Here is a 27,015-nt window from a genome sequence, read left to right as displayed (position 1 = left end):
GTGTGTGTGTGTGTGTTGTAGTGGTCAGCTTGTATATATGTATTGCCTGACACCCCCTGGATATGACCCAGTGTGTAGCAGCCGTTCATCACTGTCATGGGCGGAGACGCCATCGCTGACCTGTGGAAGGTCAGCCAATGTCACCCCGAGCCTTGTGACCTTTTACCGTTGCCCTTTGACCCCCGAACCTCGTCCCCTCTCACTGACTCTTTACAGCCACCATAGCTGATATATGATATGATTACAAGTCCCGTTTAATCCAGATATGGCTTCTTGTCTAAATAACCCTGACATGGAGAGTATATTGGTTAAATTCATCTGTTTTTAAGATGTTTTCATGTGTGTGTGTGTGTGTGTGTGTGTGTGTGTGTGTGTGTGTGTGTGTGTGTTGGGGGGAGGGAGGGGTGATGATGATGTTTCAGCAGGAGATTAAATGGGGCTGGACAGCATCTGTGTCATCGTCTCTGCTCCAGTATCAGCTGCAGCAACCAAATCATGATGTCATCATGTCAGCCAATAGAGAGAGAGAGAGAGAGAGAGACACTTCTCTTCTTCTACACTTTGATTGATTGCATGAGATAGTCATGTTAACAGCTACAAAATAAAAGCACTTAAATTGGTTAAAATAGACAGAAATAATAGTGTTTTGTTTTTTTTTGTTTTTTTTTTTCTTACTTTCTGATATTTAGATGCGTGTTCCACATGACCAGGACGGTCGTGTGTGTGTTTGCGTGTGTCGTGAGCGTGTTTATAAGCAAGCGATGAAGCAGGGGGTCAATCAGTCATACGTGGAGGAAATGGGGCAATCTGGGGCCGTGTGTCAAGGAAGTGATGGATTTTAATGCTGCGATTGTAGTTAATGGCTCTTTAAATTAAATCGAGATTAAACGTCTCTGGCTGCAGTCAGAGCTTGTATGAGCACTGAGCAAGTCGGACCCCCCCAACACACACACACACACACACACACACACACACACACACACACACACACACACACACACACACACACACACACACACACACACACACAACCCCGTCTCCGCCCCCTCTAAACACTCACCCTTCATCTTATCCTTCCTCATCCTCCCCACTTTCTTTCCTCAACTTTACATCAACATACTGCAAAGCGCACTAATGGATTTCTATGCAACGCGTGTAATCGAATATACATTTTGTGTACATAAACGCATGACTGTAATTACTCAATCCTCTTATTTATCTTTCTAATATATTCTGATTCAGTTTGTTTAAAACATTTTTTTTTTTAAGTGTAAGGTCAATCTGTTATGCCGCAGTGTGACACTCACATCTAATTCCATTTGCTCCTTTCAAAGTCACAATATCGGGACAGCGAGTTATAATTGGGCCCATACATCCTGCCGAGGCAGTATGGATTAATTCAAGTATGCTAATGTAATTCAATTTGATACAGTTAATCTTGTACTAATGCAGATTGAAGGATGTGAGGTGCAATCAAATACCTCTTAGGCTTTTAATTTGCATCTGAGGTTTTTTTTTTTCCCTAAATAAAATTAGTCAATTTGTAATTATGTGACCTGGCCCATAATTAGTTTATTCATCACTGCAGTTAACTCCCCATTAGGAGTATCAGAGGGAGATAGACAGGAAAAGAGAGAGGCTGAGGGAAAGAGACGTATTTATCTATTCAGAATGAGAACACTCGCAACATCAATTTGTCTCTCATTTAATAATCAGCTTCATGGTGAATCATGTGCTGTTTGAGAGCGGTCTGTGGACTTGTGATTGGATAATTAACTCAAAGCTGGTGGGATCTGGTCAAACAGCTGCACACTGGATGTTTACACTGAGTTTAAGGCTCTGTATATTTTGTATAACTTGAACCTACAGACTGTAGGTTCCAATAAATTCCTTCAGCACTGAACCTACAGACTGTAGGTTCAGTGCTGAAGGAATTTATTGGGTTATATATCAGACGTGTGATAAAGAAACTGATGAGAATCTTTCAAACCAACTTTTGAAGTGCGAAGAAAGAAAATATGCTCTAGGTGCGTTTTGTATCAGCTGGACATAAACAAAGAAACAGACCTCTTGCCCATTTATACATGTACTTAGTGGTGGAAAGTAATTAAAAATGGCATAGTAACTTTTTGATTATTTCCATATAATGTGGTTGATTGGCATTTGTGAGTAAATATTAATCAATAATCAATTATAAATACAGATGTCAAGCAATTACTAAGTTTATTGACTTACCTACAGGGATGAATGAAGTTCTCCTGCACTTAGGTCAAATTAGTAAAACCAGAATGTAAGATCAAGAAAAGAAAAGTAAAAGTCCTGGATTCAAAGTTTTACTTTGTGAGCAAAATGCACTAAAAATATCAACAAGTATTTCCCATGCAGGAAGGACCCTTTTCGAGAGATTTTATCATAATTTATCGTTTATTTATGAGTTAATGTTATTGACTGATTAACAAGTAAACAGCATTTTAATGTTGTAGCTGGTCACTTATAAGCTATTTTGTGTGAGTAAAAAATGTTTAAAGTAACTTGTAACTAAATCCAAACAGAATTTGCAAATTTTTAAATTTATTTGTTTATTTTTACAGTGATTATCCAGAGCGAAAATCTGTGGAATTTTATGTTATTTTATTTCATTTTATAATCTGTAGAGATGTCGTGGGAATTCTGCAGGTGCAGAAACCATCTGGGCCTACTTGTAACTGTGTCTGTCAGATACAAATGTAGTGAAGTCAAAAGTGCAATAATGTCCTCTAAAATGCAGTGAAGTAGAAGTATAAAGTGGCAGCAAATGCATGGAATAAGGTGACGTACTTGTGTACTCAAGTACAGCTCTTGATTAAATGTGCTCAGTAACTTTCCTCCACCACAGATTTTTTTACTGGTTAATAAGGTATTAATTATTCCTTTATATCTGTATCCATCAACAACTTCCTCATAGATTTCATGTAGTTAAAAACGCATTATTCAATACAAAAGTAAATTAGTTGGATGGAAATTCAACCTGATAGTTCAGGTGGGTGTGCTCCCAGATAGTGGACACTGTAAAATAACTGAAACAATGTAGTTTTCATTTGCCATGTGATGACTGAATGCTTACTCAAGTCAAAATCTACCATTGTGATGCTAACTTGAGTCTCTCCTCCTGCCTGCAGTGCAAGTGGTCCAGAAAGGGATTCATCCGAACTCGATGGGCTCTGTCTGACTGGTGAGTCCCTCCAATGACACACCCCGCCTCCTCTCTGTTCCACCCCGCATCATTACAGCTGTATCACTGTGATTACAGATGAACCGTGTCAGTCATGTCCAACTTTAAGGGCTGTGCGAGGTGTGGTGGTTACAGACAGGACACACACACACACACACGCACACACACAGACACACACACACACACACACACACACACACACACACACACACACAAAGTGTGCAATGCCAGAGAGCAGGGATTTGATTAGACATAATCACGTTAACCAAGCAGTTGCATATGACAGATGACAAAAAACATTACATGCCGTTGAACCACCTGTACGGCATGAATACAAACGCTAGCTTCCAGTGTGCAGTGCAGTGGGTGGAGGGCAGAGGGGTGGGAGATGGGGGGGGGATTGTAATCTAATAGAAGGATGACATGAGAACTAAAGAGCTGAAACGGTAAGCATTTAATAGGGGCATGACGTCTGACAAGAGCAACACAGAGAGAGAGGCTGGCAAAGAGTAGGGAGATCAGATCAGAGATGGGATAGACACAGATAGCTGAAGCCATGCGTGTATTCATTTGTTCAAGATGTCACTGCAGAATAAACCCCTCGAGATAAGACCAATTCCTCTGGGTGGCCAGACTGCACATGCTAACAAAAAGCCTCAGATTGATAGGATCAGTAGGGAAGTGTTCATCACTGTACATGAAGCTATCTTGCTCTTCCCCTGACAGGACAAACTGAAAGAAAGCAGATTAGAGTTGATATGTAGCGATATCTGCACTCATTGTGTCACTCATTTGTTTTTTCCCACTTAAAAGTAATGTAGTTTTTCAACGTCAGGAAAAATATAATATTTACCAAGTCAATAATGACCAAATTACTGTCTTGTTGCCAACAGTTGATTAAAAGCTCCGAATCTAATGCCTTCATTCACAAATCTCTCACTCAGATACTCACAGTGAGCTTTAATCAAAATCTAACCTATTGCTTTTCCTTAGTTTCCATCAGGGTTTCCCACCTGGTTCATTTATTTGTGGCGGCCTGCCACGATTAAAACATCTTCTGCCACAAATAGATTTTGTATTTTTTGGAGCTGCAGGTGGAGCAGTAGAACATCAGGCTTACAGTTGTTCCAGCACACACAGTACGAATAAAATCAAGTGTTTTATGTTCCTTAAGGCATGTAATGTCCTAGTAGAAACCCAGAAAACAAGTATGATCCTGAAAATAAGCATAATAGGCCCACTTTAAGTTGCCTACAATAACTTTGTTAAAAGTCTTAATTCAGTTTATACTAATTAAGTAATAGAAAACAGTTGTTGAATTACAAACTAGCTGAAACATTAGCTTCAGTTTTGTCTCATGGAATGAAACATCACATGCTATAAATGCTTATTCATGATGTTTTGGTTGAAGAAGGTCACTCAGACTGTGCTCTTTCATTTCAGTGCCTTTGATCTGGTCAACATCCACCTTTTCCACGATGCTTCCAACTTGGTGGCCTGGGAGAAAAGCCCCTCTGTCTACTCTGGGACCAGGCAGAAGGCGCTGGGCTACGTTTTAGACAGGTACTGTACAGGCCAGGCAACACCTCTGTTTCCCCTTTTAGCTTTCCATGCTGTATTTTCAAACATTATTTTCTTTTTATCGTGACGTGAGGACATAAAGTAAAGTCATTCCCCTCGCTGTGGAGAGACTCCCTTTTCCTGATATGAATAGATGTTAGACTTAATCACAGTTTAGACTCTTAATAAACACACTGAAATTAAATAAGGTCAAAGGTGTTTCAGGTATAAGGCATTTAATGCATTTTTAAGGTTGATGTGTATAATGTTGTTGATATATTTAGAAAAAAAATAAATCCAAAACTAAACTTTTTACCATTTGTAAGAATCAGAATTGAATGTGGTTATGTAGAAAAACATATTAGATACTATCCACAATCCCCAGTCTTGTCTGGAGAACCTGTATTGATATTATAATGGAGGCTTAGAGTGAGAGCGAGCAGCAGAGGTACAGCGGAGATTTCAGTGGGATTCAGTCCTAGACCAGTGGGATTACATCTGTCTGTAAAAGTAGGGGGTCTTACTCACTATACGGTCTGTGAACTCCCAACTCTCTTTTATCTGTTCTTTTTCTGTCCCTCTCTCTAACTCCCCCTCACTTTTCAGCATTTTCTTTTCTCTTTTTATTGTGTTATCCTACATTAATCTTTGTTTTGTCCCACTATCAACATGTATTGCAAGAAAGCATTTTTTGATTGCTCATTTGGGATATGTCTCACACTTTGGTCCAATGTATATATAAAATAATAATATATGAATTATTAGCCTGATTGCCATGATATCAAAAAGTACTGATTTTAGCTGATTTTAGAACTCCCCAGAGGAGAAACCATTTGCATGTTGACATGCGTCTGTCTAACACTTTGGTCCAATGTACAAATAAAGGAATGCTATATAAAACACTGATCAGATTGCCATCAAATCAAAAGGACTGATTTTAGTTTATTTTTGCCACAATCAGGTAAAAAATGGTTTAATTTGGTCCCCAAAGGATCAGACCTAATTTTCTTGACATTCACTGAGTACATTCATGCTCCCCAGAGAAGAAACCATTTGCATGAACTCAGCTCAGCAAGAGTTTTTGTCAAATTTGCACACCAGAAATACCAAATGATTGTCCTTAATTTCAAAAATTGATATAGATAGTCCGTAGAGAATGAAATCTCAAGTTTTTGGGGGCACACTTAGCGCTCATGTTGCACTGAATCAAAATGAGCTGCTCCCGTTTTACCGTCAATCTAGGGTCCCAAAAAACAGTCGTAACATTTAGAGAAAGTCCTTTATTCCCTATGCCATTCAGGCAATGAACACAGAATAACTGTATTAGGTACAAGTATTATTTTATAAGATGTGCTGTCATCTATCATTGATGTAATTTATTGCTCCTACCTGCCTGTTTGCTCTATTTCATCTTGTGTGTTGGACATTTGTGCATTTTATGTGTTTGTATGTACCTTTGCTGTGTTTGAGAGAAGCCAAAGACAAATTTCCACTAAGAGTGACAATAAAATCTTAAGTTTATCATCATCGTCTTCCACACAGATTGCCATGCCATTTGCACATTTGAGCTCCCACATGGATCCCTGAGAATATATTTAGCATTTTTAATTATGCTGGTGAGGCTTTAGGAATCTTAATAGCAATAGTAAAGATTTCTCCACTCTACACTGAGTGAAGCCAGCCTCTGTACAAACAGGTTATCCTTTCAGAGGCCATGCTAATGTGATTTATGGGATATCCATTTGCAGCGCAGGAGAATGAGAGAGTGCGCGGTGCGACCCCTGCTCCCTACCTGGCCACGCTTACACAGAATAAAAGCCCGGTAGCAGCCGCGCAGCAGGTGACCTCCCATTCAAAAAGCATCAGAATGCACGACAGGGCTCTGCTTTGGATAACTACATGCATATATGGGTGGCATACATTATTACAGGGCTTCCTGATGTGAATGAGAATTCTCTGTGAGGTCATATTTAACCTGTACTTCATTCTTGATTCGATGTGAATGTTTGCTTTTAATGGACTGGGAAGCTAGAGTGTTTAAGGAATATATTTTTGCTTTTTTTTATTATGCTGTAAGTTACCTGGATTTACTGGCATAATGAAGTTTGAAAAGCACCTCTGTTGTTTCTTACATTGAAGTGTTTTCTTTGTATTTCCTCTGCTTTCATCATGCTTTTTCAGTTGATTTATTTCCCCCTTTCGTTGTAAATACACCTAAATAGCGGCGTGTCTGAGTTTTAGCTGGGTGGCTGAGGGGACTGAATAGAAATGGTGTTGGCTGAGTGGCAGTTTCCACGCTCCCTCTTTCTAAATCCCCTTGTGTTGTGAATGGTAACCTTGTTGTTACTTCTGGGCCATATCATTTAAAGGTTCTTTTTTGACAGGGGTGGGGAGTGTTGTGAGGCAAGGTGGTGGCGGGGAGGTCGTTATATGTTTCGACTCCCCTGGTATCCCTTGTTAGGGGCGCAGGGGTGGGATAGTGGTGGCATCGCGCCTCACTCGCTCACTTTGGGGGAAACCGTCGGGCGCAGATCCGGAGCACCGGAGTGAGAAAAAGCTGGCGGTGCAGAGGGAAGGGAGGAGGAGCACAAAGGGTGCTTGGGCTCTGTAAAGGGCAGTGAATAATGGGTTGGTCCTTTCACAGAGGCTGCTAACCTTTTGGCAGCCACCAGCAAACTCCATTCTCCTCTGCCGATCTGGGAGGACAATGTGCCCGGGCCGGGCTTTGAATGAAGCGCTACCACCAACAGTGTTCCCATTCAGCGGCTGGTTGGGAACCATCTTTTTGGCCATTGTCCTAACTCTGACTCCTACCCCCAGAAAGCGGAGCAGGAAAAGGGACAGGGGGAATATCTAAAGCCAAACTCCCCCTCCTTCCCTCTCCTCTCTCCCTCTCTGAGCTCTAATCTCTCATCGCGGGATGGGAGAGGAGGAGGGGGGTGCACTGAACACACCACCAGCTGAGTTCGGTGAGGCAGCCGGCACAGGAGCCTGATCACACAGCAGTGCTGGGGACACAGTTCTGCTGCCGGGCATCAAACTCAAGCCTCCACCTTATCTGAGGCCCAGGCCTAATAATGCAGCTTACAGCCCATTGAGAAGACATCTGATAAGCCTTTTCCTCTGTGGCCCTTTTAACTGCTAAACGGTGTTTATCTCCAAAGTGCTTCAAGGCCTCGGGGGAACAATGCTGAGAAGGAACAGCGTTTAGCCAGCCAGACCTCACTATTGAGTCACATCAAAAAAGCACTGCTCTATAGCCTGCACTGATGTGTGGGCCACTTCCATGGGAGCAAAGCAAAGCTCTGCTTCAAATGCATCCCCTGCTTGTTTTCCTGTCCTTTGAAAATGCACATATGTGCTTAGGGCTGCATCAGGCATGATTACCCTTGTTGACTCAGCTACGCCTTGATGTGGGGAATCATTGTTTTGTAATTATGTAATTTAATAGTTTAGTGAGCACAAAGTGTATTAGGTAAAAGGTAAAAGTGAACAAAAACCTCAGACTTTAGACAGTTCTGAACTCCTTTATATGGTCATCTGCCCCAGGCACGTTACTGCAGGTGTTTACATTAAGTAGCAGACAATGCTACAAGTAGTACATGCTAACATCAGGGAAACATAATATCTTGGTTGTCGATGTTTTCTCCCTGATTTTGAATCATATTTGTGCCGGAAAATATCCTGTTTTGTTTTGAAATTTGTATTGGTAGTTTTTAACCACAGAAAGTGGTGCTATACACATTTTACTTCCTGGCTGCAAGTGCTACACGTAGCTACATGCTAATATCAGGGAAATGTGTAGTCTTGGTTGCTGATGTTGTTCATTTCACCCCAGTTTTCGGATCATATTCCTGCAGGAACATGTCGGATTAAGTTTTAAAGCCTTCATTTGTGGTTTTGAACTAGAGAAAGTGCAGCTGTGCACAAAAAGTTCCCGGATGCAAGTATATTGCTACATGTAGCGACATGTGTATTTCAGGGAAACAAGTAATCTTGATTGCTGATGTTGCTAATTTCTCCTCAATCTCAGATCATATTACTACTGGAATATGTCCAGTTGTGAATATTTTAATTGGTCATTTTTCATGGTACAAAGATACGTTATACTTTGCCGTCATTCCACGAGGTGCAGTGACGTTGCATGTTGAGATACAGATATTATTACCAATAAGAGCAGACTGGGCTTTTCCATGGGGGGGACTTAAAGAGACAGGTGCTAAAACAGAGTTTCAGACATAGGGGGGAATACAGGTGTTCCAGGGGTTTGTTTGGGTTTGTTTTTGGTTTTTTTGGGTTGTTTTTTTTTTAATTTAAAGCATGTAAACATGTTCTAGTAGAAACCCAATATACAAGTATGTAAATGAAAATTAGGATTTAGGAAATTTAAGAAATAATGTTTAAGTCTTATCAAGGGAGAATATGCTAGAAACATTTTTTGCAGTTAAAAAAAATCTGCTCTTTTGCTTATCTCTGTGTGAGACAGCTGATGTAAAGTGATGCCTGGCCTCTCTAGAGGATGGAAGACATGGCTGCTAAATGAGCCTGCAAAATGATAGTATGAGATAAAATCAACAGGTTTTTTTTCCTCTTCCTTAAAAAAAAAATCCCTTTTGTGTATTGGAGTTTGTTTCTTTTTTCCAACCCCCATTCAGAGTGGCTGGTCCGGTTCAGGGGAGAACAGTTTTACATTACAACTGTGAAATCCTGGCATAAAGGCGTCCTTTGTGACGCGCCATTATTTTCACACAAATATAGTCCATTGTCACAGTGCTGAAGTTAATTTGATCAACATTGGGGACATTTAACTGTTTTGTTCGCTGAAAAGACTTGTTTCATGCTCATTTTCGGGGCATTGAAAAGCAATGATTGGCAGAAAAATAATGTTGCCGTTAACAATTCAAAGCAATTAGTTTCCCATGGGGAGGCAGTGGGCCGCACTGGCCACCACACAGCGATGCTTTGTCATTTTATGGATGGTCATCAGTCAACTGTCAGAGCTTCTCAAAGAGCCCTCCAATCTAAATGTTTCCCTTTAGGCTTTTCCCAGAACAACAGGCTGAAAGAGTAGAGAAAGGCCGGCTAGTTTCCAGCCAATAGACATGTTGAGCTGCAAAAGGGAGGACTGGATAATCACAGGGAGATCCTCCATAAAGCCAGGATGAATTTATTACCCACAGCAGTGTGTGTGTCCATTTCCAGTGAAAAATAACAAATGCTTTGTTTACTCATACAGCACCTATTTTCGAATTATACATTATAATAAGGTTACTGGTGTGTGGGTGGGGGGGTGCGCGTGCGTGTGTGTGTGTGTGTGTGTGTGTGTGTGTGTGTGTGTGTGTGTGTGTGTGTGTGTGTGTTCCTGTGTTCCTGTGTTCCTGAGCTGCCTTCTCACCCTGGGAGGCCTACAGGAGCAGAGGTTAATCTTCCTCAGTGTCCCTCTGCTCATAGTGGGCCTGTTTATTTCTCTCTCACACACACACACACACACACACACACACACACACACACACACACACACATACAGCCGTGCTCCAGCAGTCACTTAAAGACGTTGGGGAAGAGCAAGACATAAAAAAATCTCTTCCCAGCACCTGCAAAGAACTTTGAATGTCCTCCTCCACAAAAATATTCAACTTTTTATAGACATGTGTATAAAGATTTGTCAGGTACAGCTTTGCCACCAGATATCGTAAAGTCCTCATGTTTGCCAGACAACACATCTACATGATCTAATATTGCACAACATAACATAACTATAGATAAGAGCTGCTTTAAAATCCTTTTTACCTTAAATACCTCATAATTCCCTCTAACAATGACTTTGTATTGCTTTGAAAGCACCAACAAATTCCTCCTTCAAACAACTTCTTGTACTCAAGTGACTCACCTAAAACCGGATATTATAAGACATTGTAATTTACCTTCACCCAGTGCTGCCATTGAATACAGCTTGAACGCATAATAATGTATCCAGGGACGTAAATATGGACAGTGCCGGCAGTGCAGTTGCACTGGGGCCCATGAGGTTGGGGGGGGCAACAATGTGCTGGCTGGATGTTTGTGAGTGATTCATATTGCAACCTCAAAAATTCAACTGTGTTCAAGGAAGAACTTATGTTGAAATTTAAAAAGTTGCCATTTATGTCATCAGAAAGGCAAACCCGGCCTGCGCCATGGTTTGCTTCTCTTTTCTTTTTTGAAAAATAGTCTGTAGTGCAATAAATAACAAAACTATACGCTTGACTTACATAAACTATCAAAAATATAAATAATCTGTTTTCTTTGGTATTGCTATATTTACATACATACATACATATAGGTAGATAGATAGATATACAGTATATATAGATATACAAACTGTTGAGTAACATGTATGAAAATATTGTCCAATGTCAGGTCTTTATTTGATCATGTGACAATACGATTAACTGTAGCTTGTTTGGGTGCAAAATCTGTCAGTAGGGCCCATCATAATATCAAGCACTGGGGCCCGTCGTAAATACCTTACACCACTGAACGTATCTCAATGCAACTTCCGTTTGCTGTTAGTTTCAGCCTCCAGCTGCTAACAGCTAACGATAACTAGCTCTCCTCTTGCAGATTTTAACATAGATTTGCTGTTCACAACTGCAGCATTATCAGGGCAACAACAGGGTGAGGTCTCTGAGGTGATGATATTGAATTTACTGGGTCCATTCATCCCGACAGTGTCCTGGGTAAAATCTCTGTTTGTCCTAATATGACAAGACGCTGTTAGTCTCAAGCCCTGCTTTTTAGCCTGCACAAAACTGATGTTACACAATGGAAAAAACATCAGCCACAGCTACTGGTGGATGTCATCATATTTGCAGATAGATCGATGGCAATCACCAAGGTGAATTTTGGCTGCTGCTGATGTCCATTTTTAGATTTCATTTTGGTGCATTTCCCCTGTTTAAGAAAAAACACCAGGTTAACACAGTAATAAAGATGTTGGGATAATAAAGATGTTACTATACAACTATATTTTGGGAGAGGGCCCGTCTTAAAGTTAGGGCCACAATATTATGTAATAGTGCAAGACTCAGTTGATGTTGTATCTTACCAAAGAGCATTTGAACATTGGGCTTTTGGGGCCCCCGAAATGTCTGAGTCTCTTTGCCTGGCTGGTAATCCAGTCTTGAGTACAGGTGGTCTGGTCCTCCAGGCTCTTTTAGTAAAGATTCCACAGAATGAAGACTCAACACCTCTCAGTTAAAGTTCTCTTGCCGCTCCGCACATTATTTCATCATTTAGCTCCATCTTTATCCAAAGTTGTCTTCTTCATCTTGAGTTTGTGTTGACACTGGCGTTGACTCAAGTTGACTTATTCGTTAACCTCTGTGTGACCGCAGCAACATCCTTGCACCCCCTCAGCATCCTATCTTCCCTGCGTGGTGTTCTTGGTGGGGTGGGCGTTTCTGAGGAGCTAGGGTCCTAACAGGGGGACGAGGGGAAGGCTGTCCTGCAGTGTCAAAGGTCCTGTCAGGGGCCACCCCTGGCCTATTCAGACAGACGTCACCCAGCACATTCTTCACAATGTTAACATTCTCCCAAATTCTCAACATTTACTTACAATGGATGACTGCGCTCAGCCCAGCCATTGTGTGCAAAGTCAAATCTGAACGGCCAACTTATGGTAAGTCATCTTGTCAATATAATCATGACATGGCCCCCCGTTGCACCCTCATAATCTCATATAGACTGTCTATTATGGCTCAGTTTAGCTGTCAATCACAGCGTGTAATCTGGCGAGGAGTCGGGGACGGATTCAGGCTGCTGTGACAGAGGAAGATTCATAAGCTGGCGCGTTTTTGTGTGTGTTATTTTGGTACGTTATCTGTGAGATTGTGATGCTGTCCATGTCTGTAATGCATTTTCAGGGTCACAGGAGTTTTTATGCTTGTTTGTCCACTTCTATGACAGTAAGTTTGTGTGTGAGAGAAAAGTAGAATCCGAAAGCAAGAATGTGCTATGGTTGCTTTGTGCTGGTGGTTTAAGGAGCCTGGGAGCAGAGTCGGGGGCCATGTTATAAATTAGCGTCTGACCCCAGTCTTTGTGTGGCCCATAGGAAGGCCTGCAGAAGGCCCCAGCCCAAACCACAGTGAGAACGGCCCTTGTGAAGAGCCTCTTTCAGGGGTGTCACTGCGCGATGAATTGGCCCGCAGAAGCATGTTTATAGACTGTGTAAAGGAGTGCGTCTTTGTGGGAGAATGTCACTGACACTGTTACAGTTTGCCTGAATGAACTGTGATGACGAGGCTAATGGGGCCCCCGCTGAGGGTGAGGGTCAGGCTAGGGGGGGCCCCCCAAGCTCGGGACCCCCCACCCTCAGGCCCTTTTCACGCCCAGTAGCTGTAGCTAATGTTGCAATTCTTCGTTCCCCCAACAAAGGCCAAGAAAAAAGTCAACTTTCACACCAGCGGGTCACCATGAGTGCTTTAGGAAATGATCGTGTAAACAGAGTGTTACCTTCTGACCTGTGGCGGATACCTTGGAGCAGCAGACAAAACAGTAAGGCTGCGGGTATTAGACATGGCTGTTAGCGGGATAAAGCTACAGCAAACAGAGGAGGAAGACCTCCAGGCTCTGCAGAAACACACATACACTCTCTTTATTTGTCTGTATTACGTCTTTCCCACTCTTTTCTTCCCTTTTCACCTTATAACCCATTGTATTAGCACCGATTACTGACTGAAAACAAAGTAAGACCTAGTTTAGATTTTATTGCATTTACTTTTGCATATAGTCTTCACTCACAGCAGCAGGTGACGTGGTAAATTCTCTGTTAGTGTAAGGACTACAGGAGTTCCCACGCCTGTAACAACCGCACTGACGCTCGTGTACAGCCGTTTTACTGGCCTCCATTGGAGCCAATAGGATAAACTGGCTGTTAACCCTGTTTGAATAGAGCTGAGTCTCTTAGCACCAGGATGTAAGGTCATTAATGACATCAGTCCCAGCTTGACTGTATAAATGAGGTACTACTACACACGCGCACACACACACACACACACACACACACATGCAGTACAGTCTGTGCAACAGATGAAGTATTTAGCAGAATTGCTTCCATTGCAATATGCAGTGAGTTCGATTTTAAGAATTCGCTGATCAAATTCATAATTCTGTTCACTGAATTACATCTTAAAGGGACAGTTCACCCTCACATCAAAAATACATATATTCTCTCCTACCAGTGGTGCTATTCATCAGCCCAGATGGTTTTGCTTGGAATTTGTCAAGAGTTTGAGATATCAGCTGTGGAGATCTACTGCATCTACTGCAAGCTCACCTAGTTACACTGAGCCAGCTAATGTTACAGCTCAGCCGATGTGGACCTTGTTTGTGTTTACATCTCGCGTTGTCACAAGCACGAGCCTCTCATCCATGAGTAGTGCTCTTCCTTCTATGCCGTGATATGGTTGGCAGGTGTGGTTCAGTAGAAGAAAAACATTTCCTACATGAAACTGCTCACCACAAGCCGAGTATGATCTAGTTTTATTATGTTGAAGAAAATATTAAACATCTCTACAGCCGATATCTCCCAAAGACACACCAAAACAATCTAGACTTATAAATAGCACTACAGGTAAGAGAGAAATTGAGCTTTTTTTTTTCAGGGTGAACTGTCCCTTTAAGTTGTGATGAGGGTTTGTGATATCAGTACCTCGAGTCATATTATGTATCAGTGTCGATGTAGCCTTGTTGTCTGCAAAGGTCCCCATGACACACATTTCATCAGATGCTTGTGTCTGCAAGTGTCATACACGCCCCTACCTGTCTTTTTGAGAGTCTATCAGGAGACATTTAGTATATATCTCTTGGACACACAACCCGAACATCTCAATATTTCTCTTTGGCCACACGTCTTCTGTCACTGTAAGCTTTTTTATTTTTTATTTTACCAACTCGTAATTTGCTTTGCCAATAATGTTTGCAGCTATACTGCCATCAAAGTAGAGGCCTTCGAGTATTGTGAGTAGAGCTGAAACGATAAGTGATTAAATGAAAAACTAGATCACAAAAACACGATTTTCATTTTTAAGACAAAAAAATGACAAAAATTCCCTGGTTCTGAATTCTAAAAATGTATCGACAAGCAAAGGATTGCAATTTTGCAATTGCAATTTTGGAAATTGTAGTAGGTGGTTTTTAATATTTTGTTTTATTCCATTTACCTAACCATTAATTCATTACTTAAGAAAATAATCTTTTTTTTTGGCAACCCCAATTGCAACCACAATTGGGTATAATTCGGATTGTTTGAATAATGGCTACAAAAAATAGATCTTATTTTGAAATCTTTATTCAGTCCCATATAACTGCAGGAAAGAAGGAAACAGATGTCAGTCATATAAATGAAACATGTCAGTCAACAGTCATAACCATGAGATTTTGTTGTTATTTTGGGGATGATATTCTTATTGCTGTTCCCATCTTTCTGTTGACCCCTGTTGAAAATCCTACGGGATGGGAAAGACGATGCCATTCCTGTTTAATATGGGACGTTTAAATGGGATGTCACAGTTACATACTCTCTATTTAATATGATAGCTGTGTTCTCCGCCTCCTCACTCCAGTCACCTTCGCCTCCCCGCCTGCCATCCCCTCTCTCTGCCTCACAGAGGAAGAAGTGGCCATGCTTTACGACAGCCGGCCAGAGCCGAGACCCACCGCTAAGAAGAGGCTTCTCCTTTCTTTACGGCCCCATAAATATATTGTTATCTGGGCTTGGGAAGTCCACGGCGAGATTTATCCGCGCGGTTAGTGGAGATAGTGAGCCAAGCATCCTGAATCATTAATTACACAAGAGGCTGCGCTACGTCCTCCTTAATTCCCTATCTGTGCTCTGTAGAAGAGCCACTTTTAAGTAGGTGATGAGGCATAGGAGTTAATTATATGTCGCTTAGGTGCATTTTTTTTTTTTTTTAAGCAGTGAGATGCTGGCGCTGTGGTAAGGTGCTGGAGATTTGGAAGTTGTCCATGACAGAGATGATCTAGACTCCATGAATCCTCTGACACTGTGCTTAAAAAGGCATTGCGTACAGTGCATTAAAAACATTTGCAAGACAATAAAATCTGCCAGATTAAAATACCCTTGGGAAGCATCAGCGGAGCACAGTCAAAATCACTTTGAGTACACGCCAAGTGAAGCTGAGTGGAATGGCATTAGTGGATGGAGTCCTTCAAGCTATACAAGTCGGTTTCTGACTCCAAAGACATAAGCCCAACAACAAATCCACCGTTCTTTTGATGTCATCTTCCACTGAGGCAACTGCCAGCGTGTCACTGCTGGCCACAGGAGCCACATAGAGAGTACCTTCAGGATTCAGCTCTTTGGAATTGGGACTGGTCCACCCTCCCTTTGATCAATTTAGAAAAGTGAATTTTCTTTGCCATCAAAGCAGATTATCAAAGGAAATTATGGAAATGTATTGATTTAATTGAAGTGTCAGCTGATATCTAACAGCTTGAACTGAAAATAATATTACTTGAACCCCTTTGAAAGATGGTCTTTGAGTTGTTTCTCACATTCATCAGTTCCACAGAGTAAACATGTTAAGCTCACCTGGTAGAGCAGGCTGAGTGTTTTGCATCGGCCCAGGTTCATGTCCGACTGTGCCCTCTGCTGCATGTCGCCTCCTCTTTCTCTCCTCTCTTTCATATCTAAAAAGGACAAAAAAGCACAAGAGCAAATCGCTAGACTTGCTGAAAACATGGTTTTCCCGAAAGCAAATATAGGATAATGTAGGTGAGACATCCATTTTTCAAGTTTCAGTGTTAATCAGTGTTATTTTTTTATTAAAATAAGTGGATGGTATATAGGGCAAATAGAAAACAGACGTCCAGGGTATCAGGCCTGCCTATTGAAGACGCTCAGGCGCACAATCACCATTTTTTCTGGTGGTTTTTTTTTAAATATTATTTTTACTGGCAAATTAAGGGGACATAAATAAATTTAAAGTACAGTCACAGGCACTCACACACAGACCCAGACACATCCAGGAGGAGAGTTACCTGTAAATAAGCAAAGTTCATAATCATGGGCCTAAAGGAAAGAAGCTCATAACAATACATATGCAGCCAGGGTTGGTGTAAACAAAATAAATACAGGACTACGGGATCAAAATACAGAAAAAAAAAGTCCTGATACATGAATACATAAAGATGGAGTCAGATTGAGTCAAAGTGTTGCAAGATGGGACCCAGGATGTTTCCCATTTCTCTTGACATTTTAAGCGATTGAATTATCGCAGTCTCTCCATGTGCATACCTGGAATAAGTTCATGCAACCATTTTCTAAAGCATGGTAGGACTGGTGTTTTCCGGTCTTTGAGGATGAGGGGTTTTTTTTGCTAGCAGCAAGTTCATCACCAGGGTTGTTGAATGTGTAAAGAGAGAATTAGAGTCATCAGAGCATCCAAAGAGAGACAGATCTCTGTCAAGTCTTATGATTGTTTTGTTTCTTTTAAGTATTTGATATGTTTTTGTCCATGTGCGTGCTGTACCAAGAGCTTCTCAGATTTGATTATGTCGTCTTTCAAGCTATAGGTTCATTTAAGATCAACTGTGGCTTATCAAGTTCATTTTATTATTCATCAAAGTGAAGATTGACGAGAGTACACGTTTTCTACACTATGAATATCCCCATCATAGACCTCCTGTAATTCGTTTTTGCCCCACCCTCCACTCTGTGTGCTCTGTCTAGTCAGTGTCAGACCACAAAGGTGAATATCTTGTAAGTGTAAGTGTTGAGACCAGCAGGTGGTGCTGTGGCCCTCATGAACTAAGTACCCTGAGGTCAGGGGAATCATCAGATGACACCTTGAAAAAAGTATTTGACCACTCATGGTAATGTTTATCAAGATGGTTGTCAGGGTCTTTATTGTTCAGTAAACTGTATTTTTAGAATTTTGGATTTTTTTGAAAGATGATTTTCAGCTGCCTGACCTGTCTGCCACCAATCACAAGGTCACGATGGTTGTTTCAAACCATTCTCATTCATGGATGGTTTTGATGTTTTTCAGGATCACGGACCAGCGGCATGAGAGGTTGCCATATTTCGTTTTTGGGGACTTTAACTTCAGGTTGGACTCGAAGCAGGTCATTGAGGTGAGTGTTTTTGGATTACACTAAAGTGGTGATGGGAGGCTAATTGTTTAGATTATCTGTGCCGTATGGGGACATTTGTGCACAGCTGCATGCCAATATGTGGCCAAGCGCTATCAAACTCAGTAATATAAATGTGTGTGTGTGTGTGTGTGTGTGTGTGTGTGTGTGTGTGTGTGTGTTTGTGTGTATTAGAGGGGCACTGCAATATAGTAAAAGTGGTTTTAGTATCCCACTGTCTCTTTAGAGTTATGACTCATTAAACGCCTCACTGTTGCTGGACCAGCTGTGTTTGCCAACTGAGCCTCCAAGTGCATTGTTATGTTATGGTGCCATTCACTGCTCTTTCTCTCTCCCTTCCTCTCCTGCTCCCCCTCCTCTCCTCTTTCTTCCTCCTCCTCCTCCCCTCCTTTTCTTGGTGCAAATGAGGCCAGTGAGAGCCAAGCATTCTCCATGAGGAGATGGGGGTGGAGGGGGGTTAGTGGCATAACAAGTCATAAAGGCCCACCGCAGACAGTGGTGTCCTATGATAACAGAGTGGGAGAGCCACTTGTTGGCCGATCCTCTCCCTCCTCTCCAGCACAATGGCCCTCGAATCAGTGGGCCTGTTCAAGGTGTGGGCATTGTTCATTTCCACCAGAGCCCCATTCAGGAGAGAAGGGAAGAGGAGGGAAGGCTTTCTGAATGGACGGGTTTTGCTCAAATGACTTAGGAAGGACTTCACTCTGTGTGGCACAGAAGAAGAAAGCTTTCGTAGTTTAGTCATCCGGCCACTAGGGGGGCAGGAAATCAGCATCAGCTAAGTGAAATCAGTAATCTATCAGGCCCATTGATTGATTAGCGTCAAAGTTTGTGCAGTAGATTAGATTTTGGATCTGTAATTGGGTCACATTAACAGACTGATCATGTGACCACGTGTTGCTTTGGCGCTAATGAATCCAGGATCCAAAACAGCAGATGTGCAAACACTGAGGCTATTCAGAAAGCAACTTTTGCAATTAAATGTCACCTGGCACACATTTAGGTCGCTATGGTTATTCTAAAACAATCATAGGCTCTTTTATATCTCATCAGCACTGCTGTGATGAAAGACACTGTGTTCTGCACACTGAAATGTATAAAAAGGTTTTATAAAGACCCCTTCAAAATGGACAAAAACCTTGTAATACCATAAAACCCTCTGTTTTTCTAATTTAACAGGAAAGGTTAAAATCGGCATTCACTCCCAGGACAAATGACTTGTGACTTATAAGCTCCAACTTCGTTGGTTGCAATTGGCAATGATGGAAATAGGATACCAAGGCGTATGTGCAAATTTTAGCCCCTTTTACGGCCTGATGCAGTGATGTGCCGCTAGAAAATACCGTCTGTCTCTGTCCAAGAGCATTCAGCCATCTTTCAAAATTTATTTGACACCAAATTTGAGTGAGATAATGAATAAGAAAGAGATCTAAAAAAAATAACCACTGCAATATTAACCCTTTTTACACTGCCTGTTCAAGGCAGGAATATCATGCCATTATGCTGTCTCAATGCTCTGTGTAAAAGTACGATAGCCTAATGGGGGGACATAGTGGTTTCACCTTAATAACAGTTTAGAAATAGTGGCTGTATAAAAAGGACAGTTAGCAGGACAGGTTAATTGGGAGGACGGGTGTGACATTTTAACATGTTATGCATGCAACCCAATGTGGGACATTTAGAAAGCAGCTACCAGCAGCTAGCAGCCAATTTAAAGAAGAAGAACAGTGGCCATAAATGTCCACAAATTGGGAAAACAATGAGTTTCGGGAGCTTCTTACTTTGTGCCGTATAACAGAGACGGTAAATGATAGTTATTGCCATGTTATGCCATTGTAATTGTTTAGAAAGCATGTTATAATCAAATGAGAGGCCGACACTGTTGTGTTACCTGTACACCTAGTTTTCCTGGTAGCTCACCTGGTAGAGCGGGCTCCCAATGTACAGAGGCTGTGTCCTTGCCACAGCAGCTCCAGGTGACTCTGGATTGTGGCCCTTTGTTGCATGTCGTTCCCTCTCGCTCCCCCTTTCAAGCTTAATCTGTCCCATAAATTAAAGCCAAAAAGCCAAAAAAAAGTCTTAGAAACTTCACATCCATCATGCCTTTTTGATTCAGCGATGCTGGCATGCTGTACAAAATCACTTTCACTGGCCTCTATGCTAGTTTTTACTGTTTACTGACCTGTTTTACAGCGTGTCTGTGACATTGAAATAGACACAACAGAGGAAAAAACAAACAGAAAGCCATACTACTGTAAAGCCATGTACTTGGTTCTGGTCCACTGGCAAGGGGAAAGCTGTTTTTTGCCTCTTTTTTTAATGCATTTAAATACCTGCATACACATGCTAACATTAGTGGAAAGGGGTATAAAAAAAGATTTGTTTTCAATGCCAACAATAGCTGGCAACATGGCTCCATTAACCTGAAAGAAAAGCGTCCAATCAAACCAAGTCAGATGAGATGATTCAGAGCCCGCCTGTGTTCATGCTGTACAGCCAATCTAGATAACTCTCTCCTCATGTTCCCTGTCTTGTCCGAGCTGCTCTGTGGTAGGTAAGCACTCACCCTCTCCGTGTCTCGACCACTCTGAAATGCTGTTTGAGTGCAGCGGGGGTCACGACCCCTTTTCCAGGGATGTGTTAGGCTTGCATCGGTGTGTGTCCATCTCTGCCCCCTCTCGCCTCCACACAGCTCCTTTCTTATGCACCTTGGCCCCCATTCACATACACACCCAGAGTGCGAATACACACACACAAATACACACACACACAAACCAATTTGTTAGGCCGAATGAATCTGATTGATTCACCCCGTTTAAAGGGGTGTGACAGCAATGCAGGGGGGCCTTTTAGACTTCCCCCTCAGGAAGTTAGAGCTCAGGGCTACGGCATAAACCACAGACACACACACACACACACACACACACACATACACACACACACACACACACACACACACACACACACACACATACACACACACCTAGACATTTAAGCTTAATGTGGATCCCTCAAACCTGCCGACCATTTAATGGGGACAACAGAAAAGGCTGATGATGTCATCTGTGCAAAATGCGCAGCAGTCCTCCTTATAAACCCGTCCCCTGCGTTGGTCAACCTGTGTGATTTAACAGTGACCTCGGCGTTAGTGGCAGAGAGCTGTGATGTCACCAATAAACAAATGGGATGCAACCTTAGCGCAGGATGTAACTCACAGCCGGGAGGCCGTTTTAAGCCCTTTAATGACAATTAATGTCAACAGGACAATTAGTGCACATCCAGTGAAGTGCTTAACTGTAGATGGGCTGCTGGCGGATCGATCGTCCATACTTATCCGAAGATTGATTCAGACACGGCGAGGCCGCAGCTCATCCTCGCTGTCTGAGTCTCATTTTTTTGCTTTTCTCAACATTCTCTCTCCACTTTGGATCGATAGGAAACAGCCCAAAAAGAGCTATGCAGACGGATCGACACTTTTGCCGTGTTAAGTGGACAAAATAATCGCCTTTTTAATTTGCTGAACAAGAGGGACACCCCCTCGAGCACCCATGGGGATCACCAGGCCCCACTTTGAGAGTCACTGGATCAGAAAATACTCCAGTACATTTCTCTACAGCTGCACGCTACACCACTTCTCTTTTTCTCTGTCTCTGCTCCATTGTGGGTGACTAGACTGTGGACAACCACTAGCCACTCCCCTGTCACCCATCCTGCCTTGTGGGTGGGTGGATGGGACAGCGGGCATTTTGGGATGTATCCATGTGTGTACAGAAAAGGAGGTGGGTTTGGAAGGGGGTGGGTTTGTTATTGTCACAGGGTAAATTCCAGGTGGCAAATTCCTGGCATGCTTGTGCGGCAGGATCAGTAACCAAAGGCCCGCGGTCGCCCCCCTCCCGCCCGGGCCGGGCAACCCCATTAATTGTGTCCGACAGAGGGAATTGGTTTCAATTGACCCCCATTCAGCAGCCCTTTGACTGGCAGACAAAGGACACAGCCACGTGGAGACTAATGCTAGGGCTGAGCAGCCTGGAGGTGGTCCAGTCCCCACCATCCTTCTCTCTCCTCTCCCATGGGTGTGATCAGGCTTTGGCTTGATCATGCTTTGCATCGGTGCTGATAAAACAGGAAAGCACAAAGGAATGGTTTTGAAGATTTTGTCTGGAGAATCAGATACGTCACAGCCTGCAGTCTCCTTTAATCCCTCATAGAGGACTCGTGTTAAAGCCCCTAGTGACTGAAGATGCAGTGCATGTTGTCCCAAACCTGTTGTAATTGAGAAGACCTCACTTAATTGTCAAGTTTTCATGTAAGGCCCAAATTAGGGAAGGCAAATGGAAGCGAGTGAGTAGTATCCAATTGGTGTGAAATGAAATTTGAAACATAAATTTAAGAGGCTGATATTAATGAATTTTTCTAGGGGTCAACCGATAATGTTTTTTTTCAGGGCCGATATTGATTATTAGTAGTTACAGAGACAGATAAATGATATTTCGAACCGATATCCATTTACAATGAAAATGAAAAATATGTCTGTCAATATTTATAATTTGTAACTTTCAGCATCATATCCAACAAGTTCCTTTATGTGAAGTGAAAATTTAAATAAAAAACAAATTAATAAAGATAGCTTCTTGAGCTTTTACAGAGAAAAAATTCCTCCCATGCTGACACTTTTTTGCACTTTTTGATTAATTTATTTTATCTGTCATTATTAGATACAGATAATGTTGTATGTAACTGTTGACCCCTAATTTTACCCATACAAGCAAATCCATTTCCTGCCACTAAACTTTATACCTCACTTCAGTGAATACCTCTCAGCTTATTCTTGATCTGTCCTGCTCTCCCCTTTGTAATGTTAGTCATGCAGTATGTTACAGACTTAACAGACAACAGACCTAAAAATAGAATATAGTATCATTAAGGGCATACACCCCAAGGACGTGGAGTAAAACCTTAACTAATAGATATCATCATGAAACTTCCCCAGCTGATCATTTACAGTAAGACAATTATTTTTTGTATCACAAGTTTTCTGAAATTATATGTTTTAATATGCAAATGGCATTATCTAATAAAATATGTGCCAATTTTGCACAAATTTCCAGAACAGAAATCTGAAAACTAAAGTTTAATTTTGTTGACAGAATAAAGTCATTAATAAAGTCAGAATAAAGTCAACATTTTTAATGTTTGACAGCTATAGCAATCAAGTTTTGCCATATTAACAGGAATAACATTTTCTATAAATCTGTAAATGCAAAAGAGGTGCCATTGAATCCTATTCAAACTGTAATTTTTGATCCCACAGCCGTCATAACATAAAACATGCATTGCATTATTTCTGGGTGTCATTCTGGGTTTTTGCCTTGGAATTTGTAATTTTTTACATTTTCTTCCTGATGATGTCTTTGTTTTTACTATATTTGGCATATAGAAAAAAATACATGCGGTTTCCACTAGGTGCATTGTCACACATGTAGCTGCAAATTATTAACATATCCCAGGCTGTAATAATCAAAAAAGTTAAAAAAAAAAAAAAAAAAAGTAAATGCATGAAGTGTATTAAAAATCTTTTTGTGTGTTTCTTTTTCAACTAAAACATAGTAGCATCAAGATAAAAACCTGTCATTTAAAAGCTTAACATTCTGATGAATTTATTTATGAACATTTGATATTTCTGATTAGCTCTGAGTTTGTTTAAAATTTTTTTTAAAAATGTAGAAAATCATATTATTGTATAATATTTTTTTATAGCCTGATTTTATAAAAGTGTATTCTTTTGTGCAGAGCAGTATGAGCGTGTAGTATTTTATACTGCACAAATAATAATATATAAAAATCAATATTGCTGCTAATCATGGACATAATGTGTGATAATAAAAGAAAAATCTACTTAGCATGTAATATAATGAAACTAATTCACTGTTTTGTTGTTTTTTTCATCTAAAACATACTGGCATCATGACAAAAACAAATGAAAGTAAAATTATTAATCTATTATATTTTTTAATGCTTGATTTTGAAAAGCGCATTTTGTGCGCAGAGCAGTAAAATTAAAGCGAGCCTTAAGGGTTAATAAGCCTCGTTTCTAGTTGAGAATGGGAACTGTAGACAGAGAGTTACAGAAGACAATATTGTTGCAGGTATAAGTGATCAGAGTCACAGTGGGAGCAAACAGGATTAGTGTAGCAAACCTGTTGGTAATCCTGCTGTTTAGAAAATGGTCAAACAGATGTCACTCCCAATATGAAATTTCTTACAATAATAATACAGTTACCCCCAAAAAATCATATCATATAGACGTGTGTTCACCCTTTCAGACCAAAGCTAAGGCAGTGCCACGTGTGAAGCCAGATCACATATCCCTTATTGACTGTTCACACCTGCAGCACACACAGCTGGTTCTTAGTCTCATGCTTCAGTCAGAGGGTGGTGTAAGGTGTACAGTGGTGTGTGTGTGTGAGAGAAGTGTGTGTGTGTCCCTGGAGGTGGCCGTGAATCAGTGGTGTCGATGACAGGCTCAGGGCTCCGTGCCTGGACTCCTAGTATATTTAAAATCCCTCCTAATTAAACTTAATAGAATGTAAATTTAATATCTGCAGAGATTGTGTGCCGCTGGCCGGCCTGCTCCAATTTAAGGATTGATAGAGGCCAGCGGGAAGGTTAATTGCTGACTTGATCTACTGTCCCTGTGACATGGTGTGGGGCTGTTTTAATTGGGGCTGATCTGCTGCTACATGGACAGATTTCATTAGGGCTCGCTGGCCTCTCTTTGACTGGAGAGAGGTTTGGATGAGCGCCCCCTGTCTGCGTGTGCAGGAGGCGCAGAGGGCCGGACCAGGCATCAATCTTCCTTCCTTTGTCCTGTGTCCTTTCTCTCGCTTGAGCAGCATGAAATTAAAGGTGGGGCCCTAGACTAGCCCCACTCCTAATGAATGCTGTAAAATGCTCAGTAATGACAGGCCAGCATGATAGATCAGTCATTTTTCACACTGGAGTTACTCTGCGCACACGCCCACGTCAACAGAGACAGAATTATAAGAAAACAATGTTTTTGGAAGACACGTGAAAGATAAATCCTGTCATGAATGTCCATTTTGTCTTTATATGTGTTTACTGCTGCATTTGTGTGTGAGGGTTTTGCACATACCCGTCTGGGAGGATTGCTTTGCTATATTTGTACTATATTTGTGCATTTATGTTTAATTTATATTTATCAATGTTGAATTTGCATTTTTGTAGTAGTGTCATTGCCTTGATCTTGTCTGAAAAAGAGTTAAAGAACCAAAGAAAGACTATTTATTAGAGAAGGGCTATGTCTGTGAATTTTTTTGTTTTGTTTTGTTTTTTTAATATTAATAAGATACAAATTTATGTCTTTTAGCCTCCCTGGGTGACTGGGGGAAAATATTCACACCAAATGTACAAAGGGAGCGAGAGTTATCACCAAAACAAACAGCTATTTTTTATAAATCACATGATGGGTGCACCACCCATCACACACAGCTGTCCTGCCACTCAAAACAACACCAGTAAGTCAACACATCACACATGCACGCATGCAACACACACACACATCACAGTGTGCAGGCATTTGAAATGTGTGCATATAATGACAGTTTCCATGACTCAGACAGAGTTTTTCATCACACATCTAGTAAATCTAACTTTTTTTTAATAAAAAACAGAAACATGCCTTTTAAACCAACTGATGGGTTTTTAGGATTCAAGGGGTATTTAGATTAATGGAAAATACAACTATTCAATGTTGAACATTCCTCCCCTAAGCCCTGCTTAGCTGCTTTTATATTATTTGACATGCCTCCCCTGTTTAGCACCCCCGCCCCCCCAATAAGTAATGAACAGTCCCTAAGTAACTTTATATTTTATAGCCACATCATTTGCTTCTGTTTTATTAATAATCTACTATTTAGACTTTAGCTGTCACTGTTTAAGTAATATAAGAAAACTGTAAATATGATGTCTGTGCATGCATACCTACGGTGTCTGTGTTTCCCCCTCTGGCTGAAACCAACATGAGTTCATTACATAGTTGATGGCCATTGTCCTGGCTGCTGAACCCAGTCTGGGTAAATAATTTGCACCAGTAAAGGGTAAACAATTTTCCCTTTTTAGCCCCGACTTTGACTAGCATGTGTGTATCTGGCCAGCTATAAATCAAAAGGCAGCCAGTGTAATTAAGTGTACACTACATTAGTCAGGCTAATTAATTTTGGGGGCCATCCATCCATTAACCAGCGGGCCAGCACTGATTGGGCCTCTGTTCTGTGGAACCCCTGACACCAGGGACTGCGACCCTCCTTGGCTGCCCTCAGTTTCACACATACACTTGTGCGTTTACACAGATGTATACACACACATACATGCAGCAGCCCTCGTGTACTTAATGGGATTTTTGAAGCTTATTACAATAAAGTTGACAGTTTTTTCATGTCATAATTCTTCAGGACAGTGATCTCTTCTTCCGCTTTGCTTAATTTATTGTCAAATATGGAGTATTAGCATGGCTCAACTTACTGCGAGGAGGCATTGGAGTGTTGCATAACTGCTTTATTGCAGGGCCAAATTGTATTGACAAATCCTCTACCTGGTACTAAATCAGTATACTTTTTTTGTTGGAGACAATCTGCTGTCTTATTTGTCCTGATGCAGTAAATCCCACCCATTTACCACACACCTTGCAAGTTACAACAGGCTTATTAAAATCTACCAATTGACCCCCGGCTGTTTATGACCATACAGGTGAAGCCTGTAATAGAGATGTTTCCTCACAATACAATAAAGCCATATTATCTGGCTAGAAGAGTCCAATCTATCACAATGAGGGCCTATTATATCACAGATAACCCATCTGGATATAGAGGGAGACTATTCCCTCTAGACAACAGCGCCTGTTCTCTCTCTCTCTCCTCTCTGTTTGTTTTCGATGCTAATGAATCCAGCGCTGAGGAAAAAAAGAGTTCAGCTATGAGGGCGTAACTTGAGCGATGCAGCTTTGATGGCAGCGCTGTCCATATCATTAAAACGCTGGCAAATGAAGAACAAGCAGTGGCTTCTGTTGGTCG

General features: G+C 41.3%; 1 protein-coding gene across 2 annotated transcripts in view; it reads left to right on the top strand.

Annotated features, from left to right (window-relative positions):
* The window catches only part of inpp5a (inositol polyphosphate-5-phosphatase A), a 186,406-nt gene that overhangs the window by 111,927 nt on the left and 47,464 nt on the right, over positions 1 to 27,015 (top strand). For both annotated transcript variants that reach the window (XM_042502000.2, XM_042502001.2), the window contains exons 7-9: positions 3,159 to 3,211; positions 4,655 to 4,774; positions 17,824 to 17,908. In XM_042502000.2, coding sequence (XP_042357934.1) covers positions 3,159 to 3,211; positions 4,655 to 4,774; positions 17,824 to 17,908 — 258 coding nt within the window. The remainder of the gene's footprint in view (positions 1 to 3,158; positions 3,212 to 4,654; positions 4,775 to 17,823; positions 17,909 to 27,015) is intronic.

Source organism: Plectropomus leopardus, chromosome 13 (genome assembly GCF_026936395.1).
Source record: "Plectropomus leopardus strain MGB_pleo_1.0 chromosome 13, ASM2693639v1, whole genome shotgun sequence".
Classification (NCBI taxonomy): domain Eukaryota; kingdom Metazoa; phylum Chordata; class Actinopteri; order Perciformes; family Serranidae; genus Plectropomus; species Plectropomus leopardus.
This window is presented reverse-complemented; position numbering and strand designations above follow the sequence as displayed.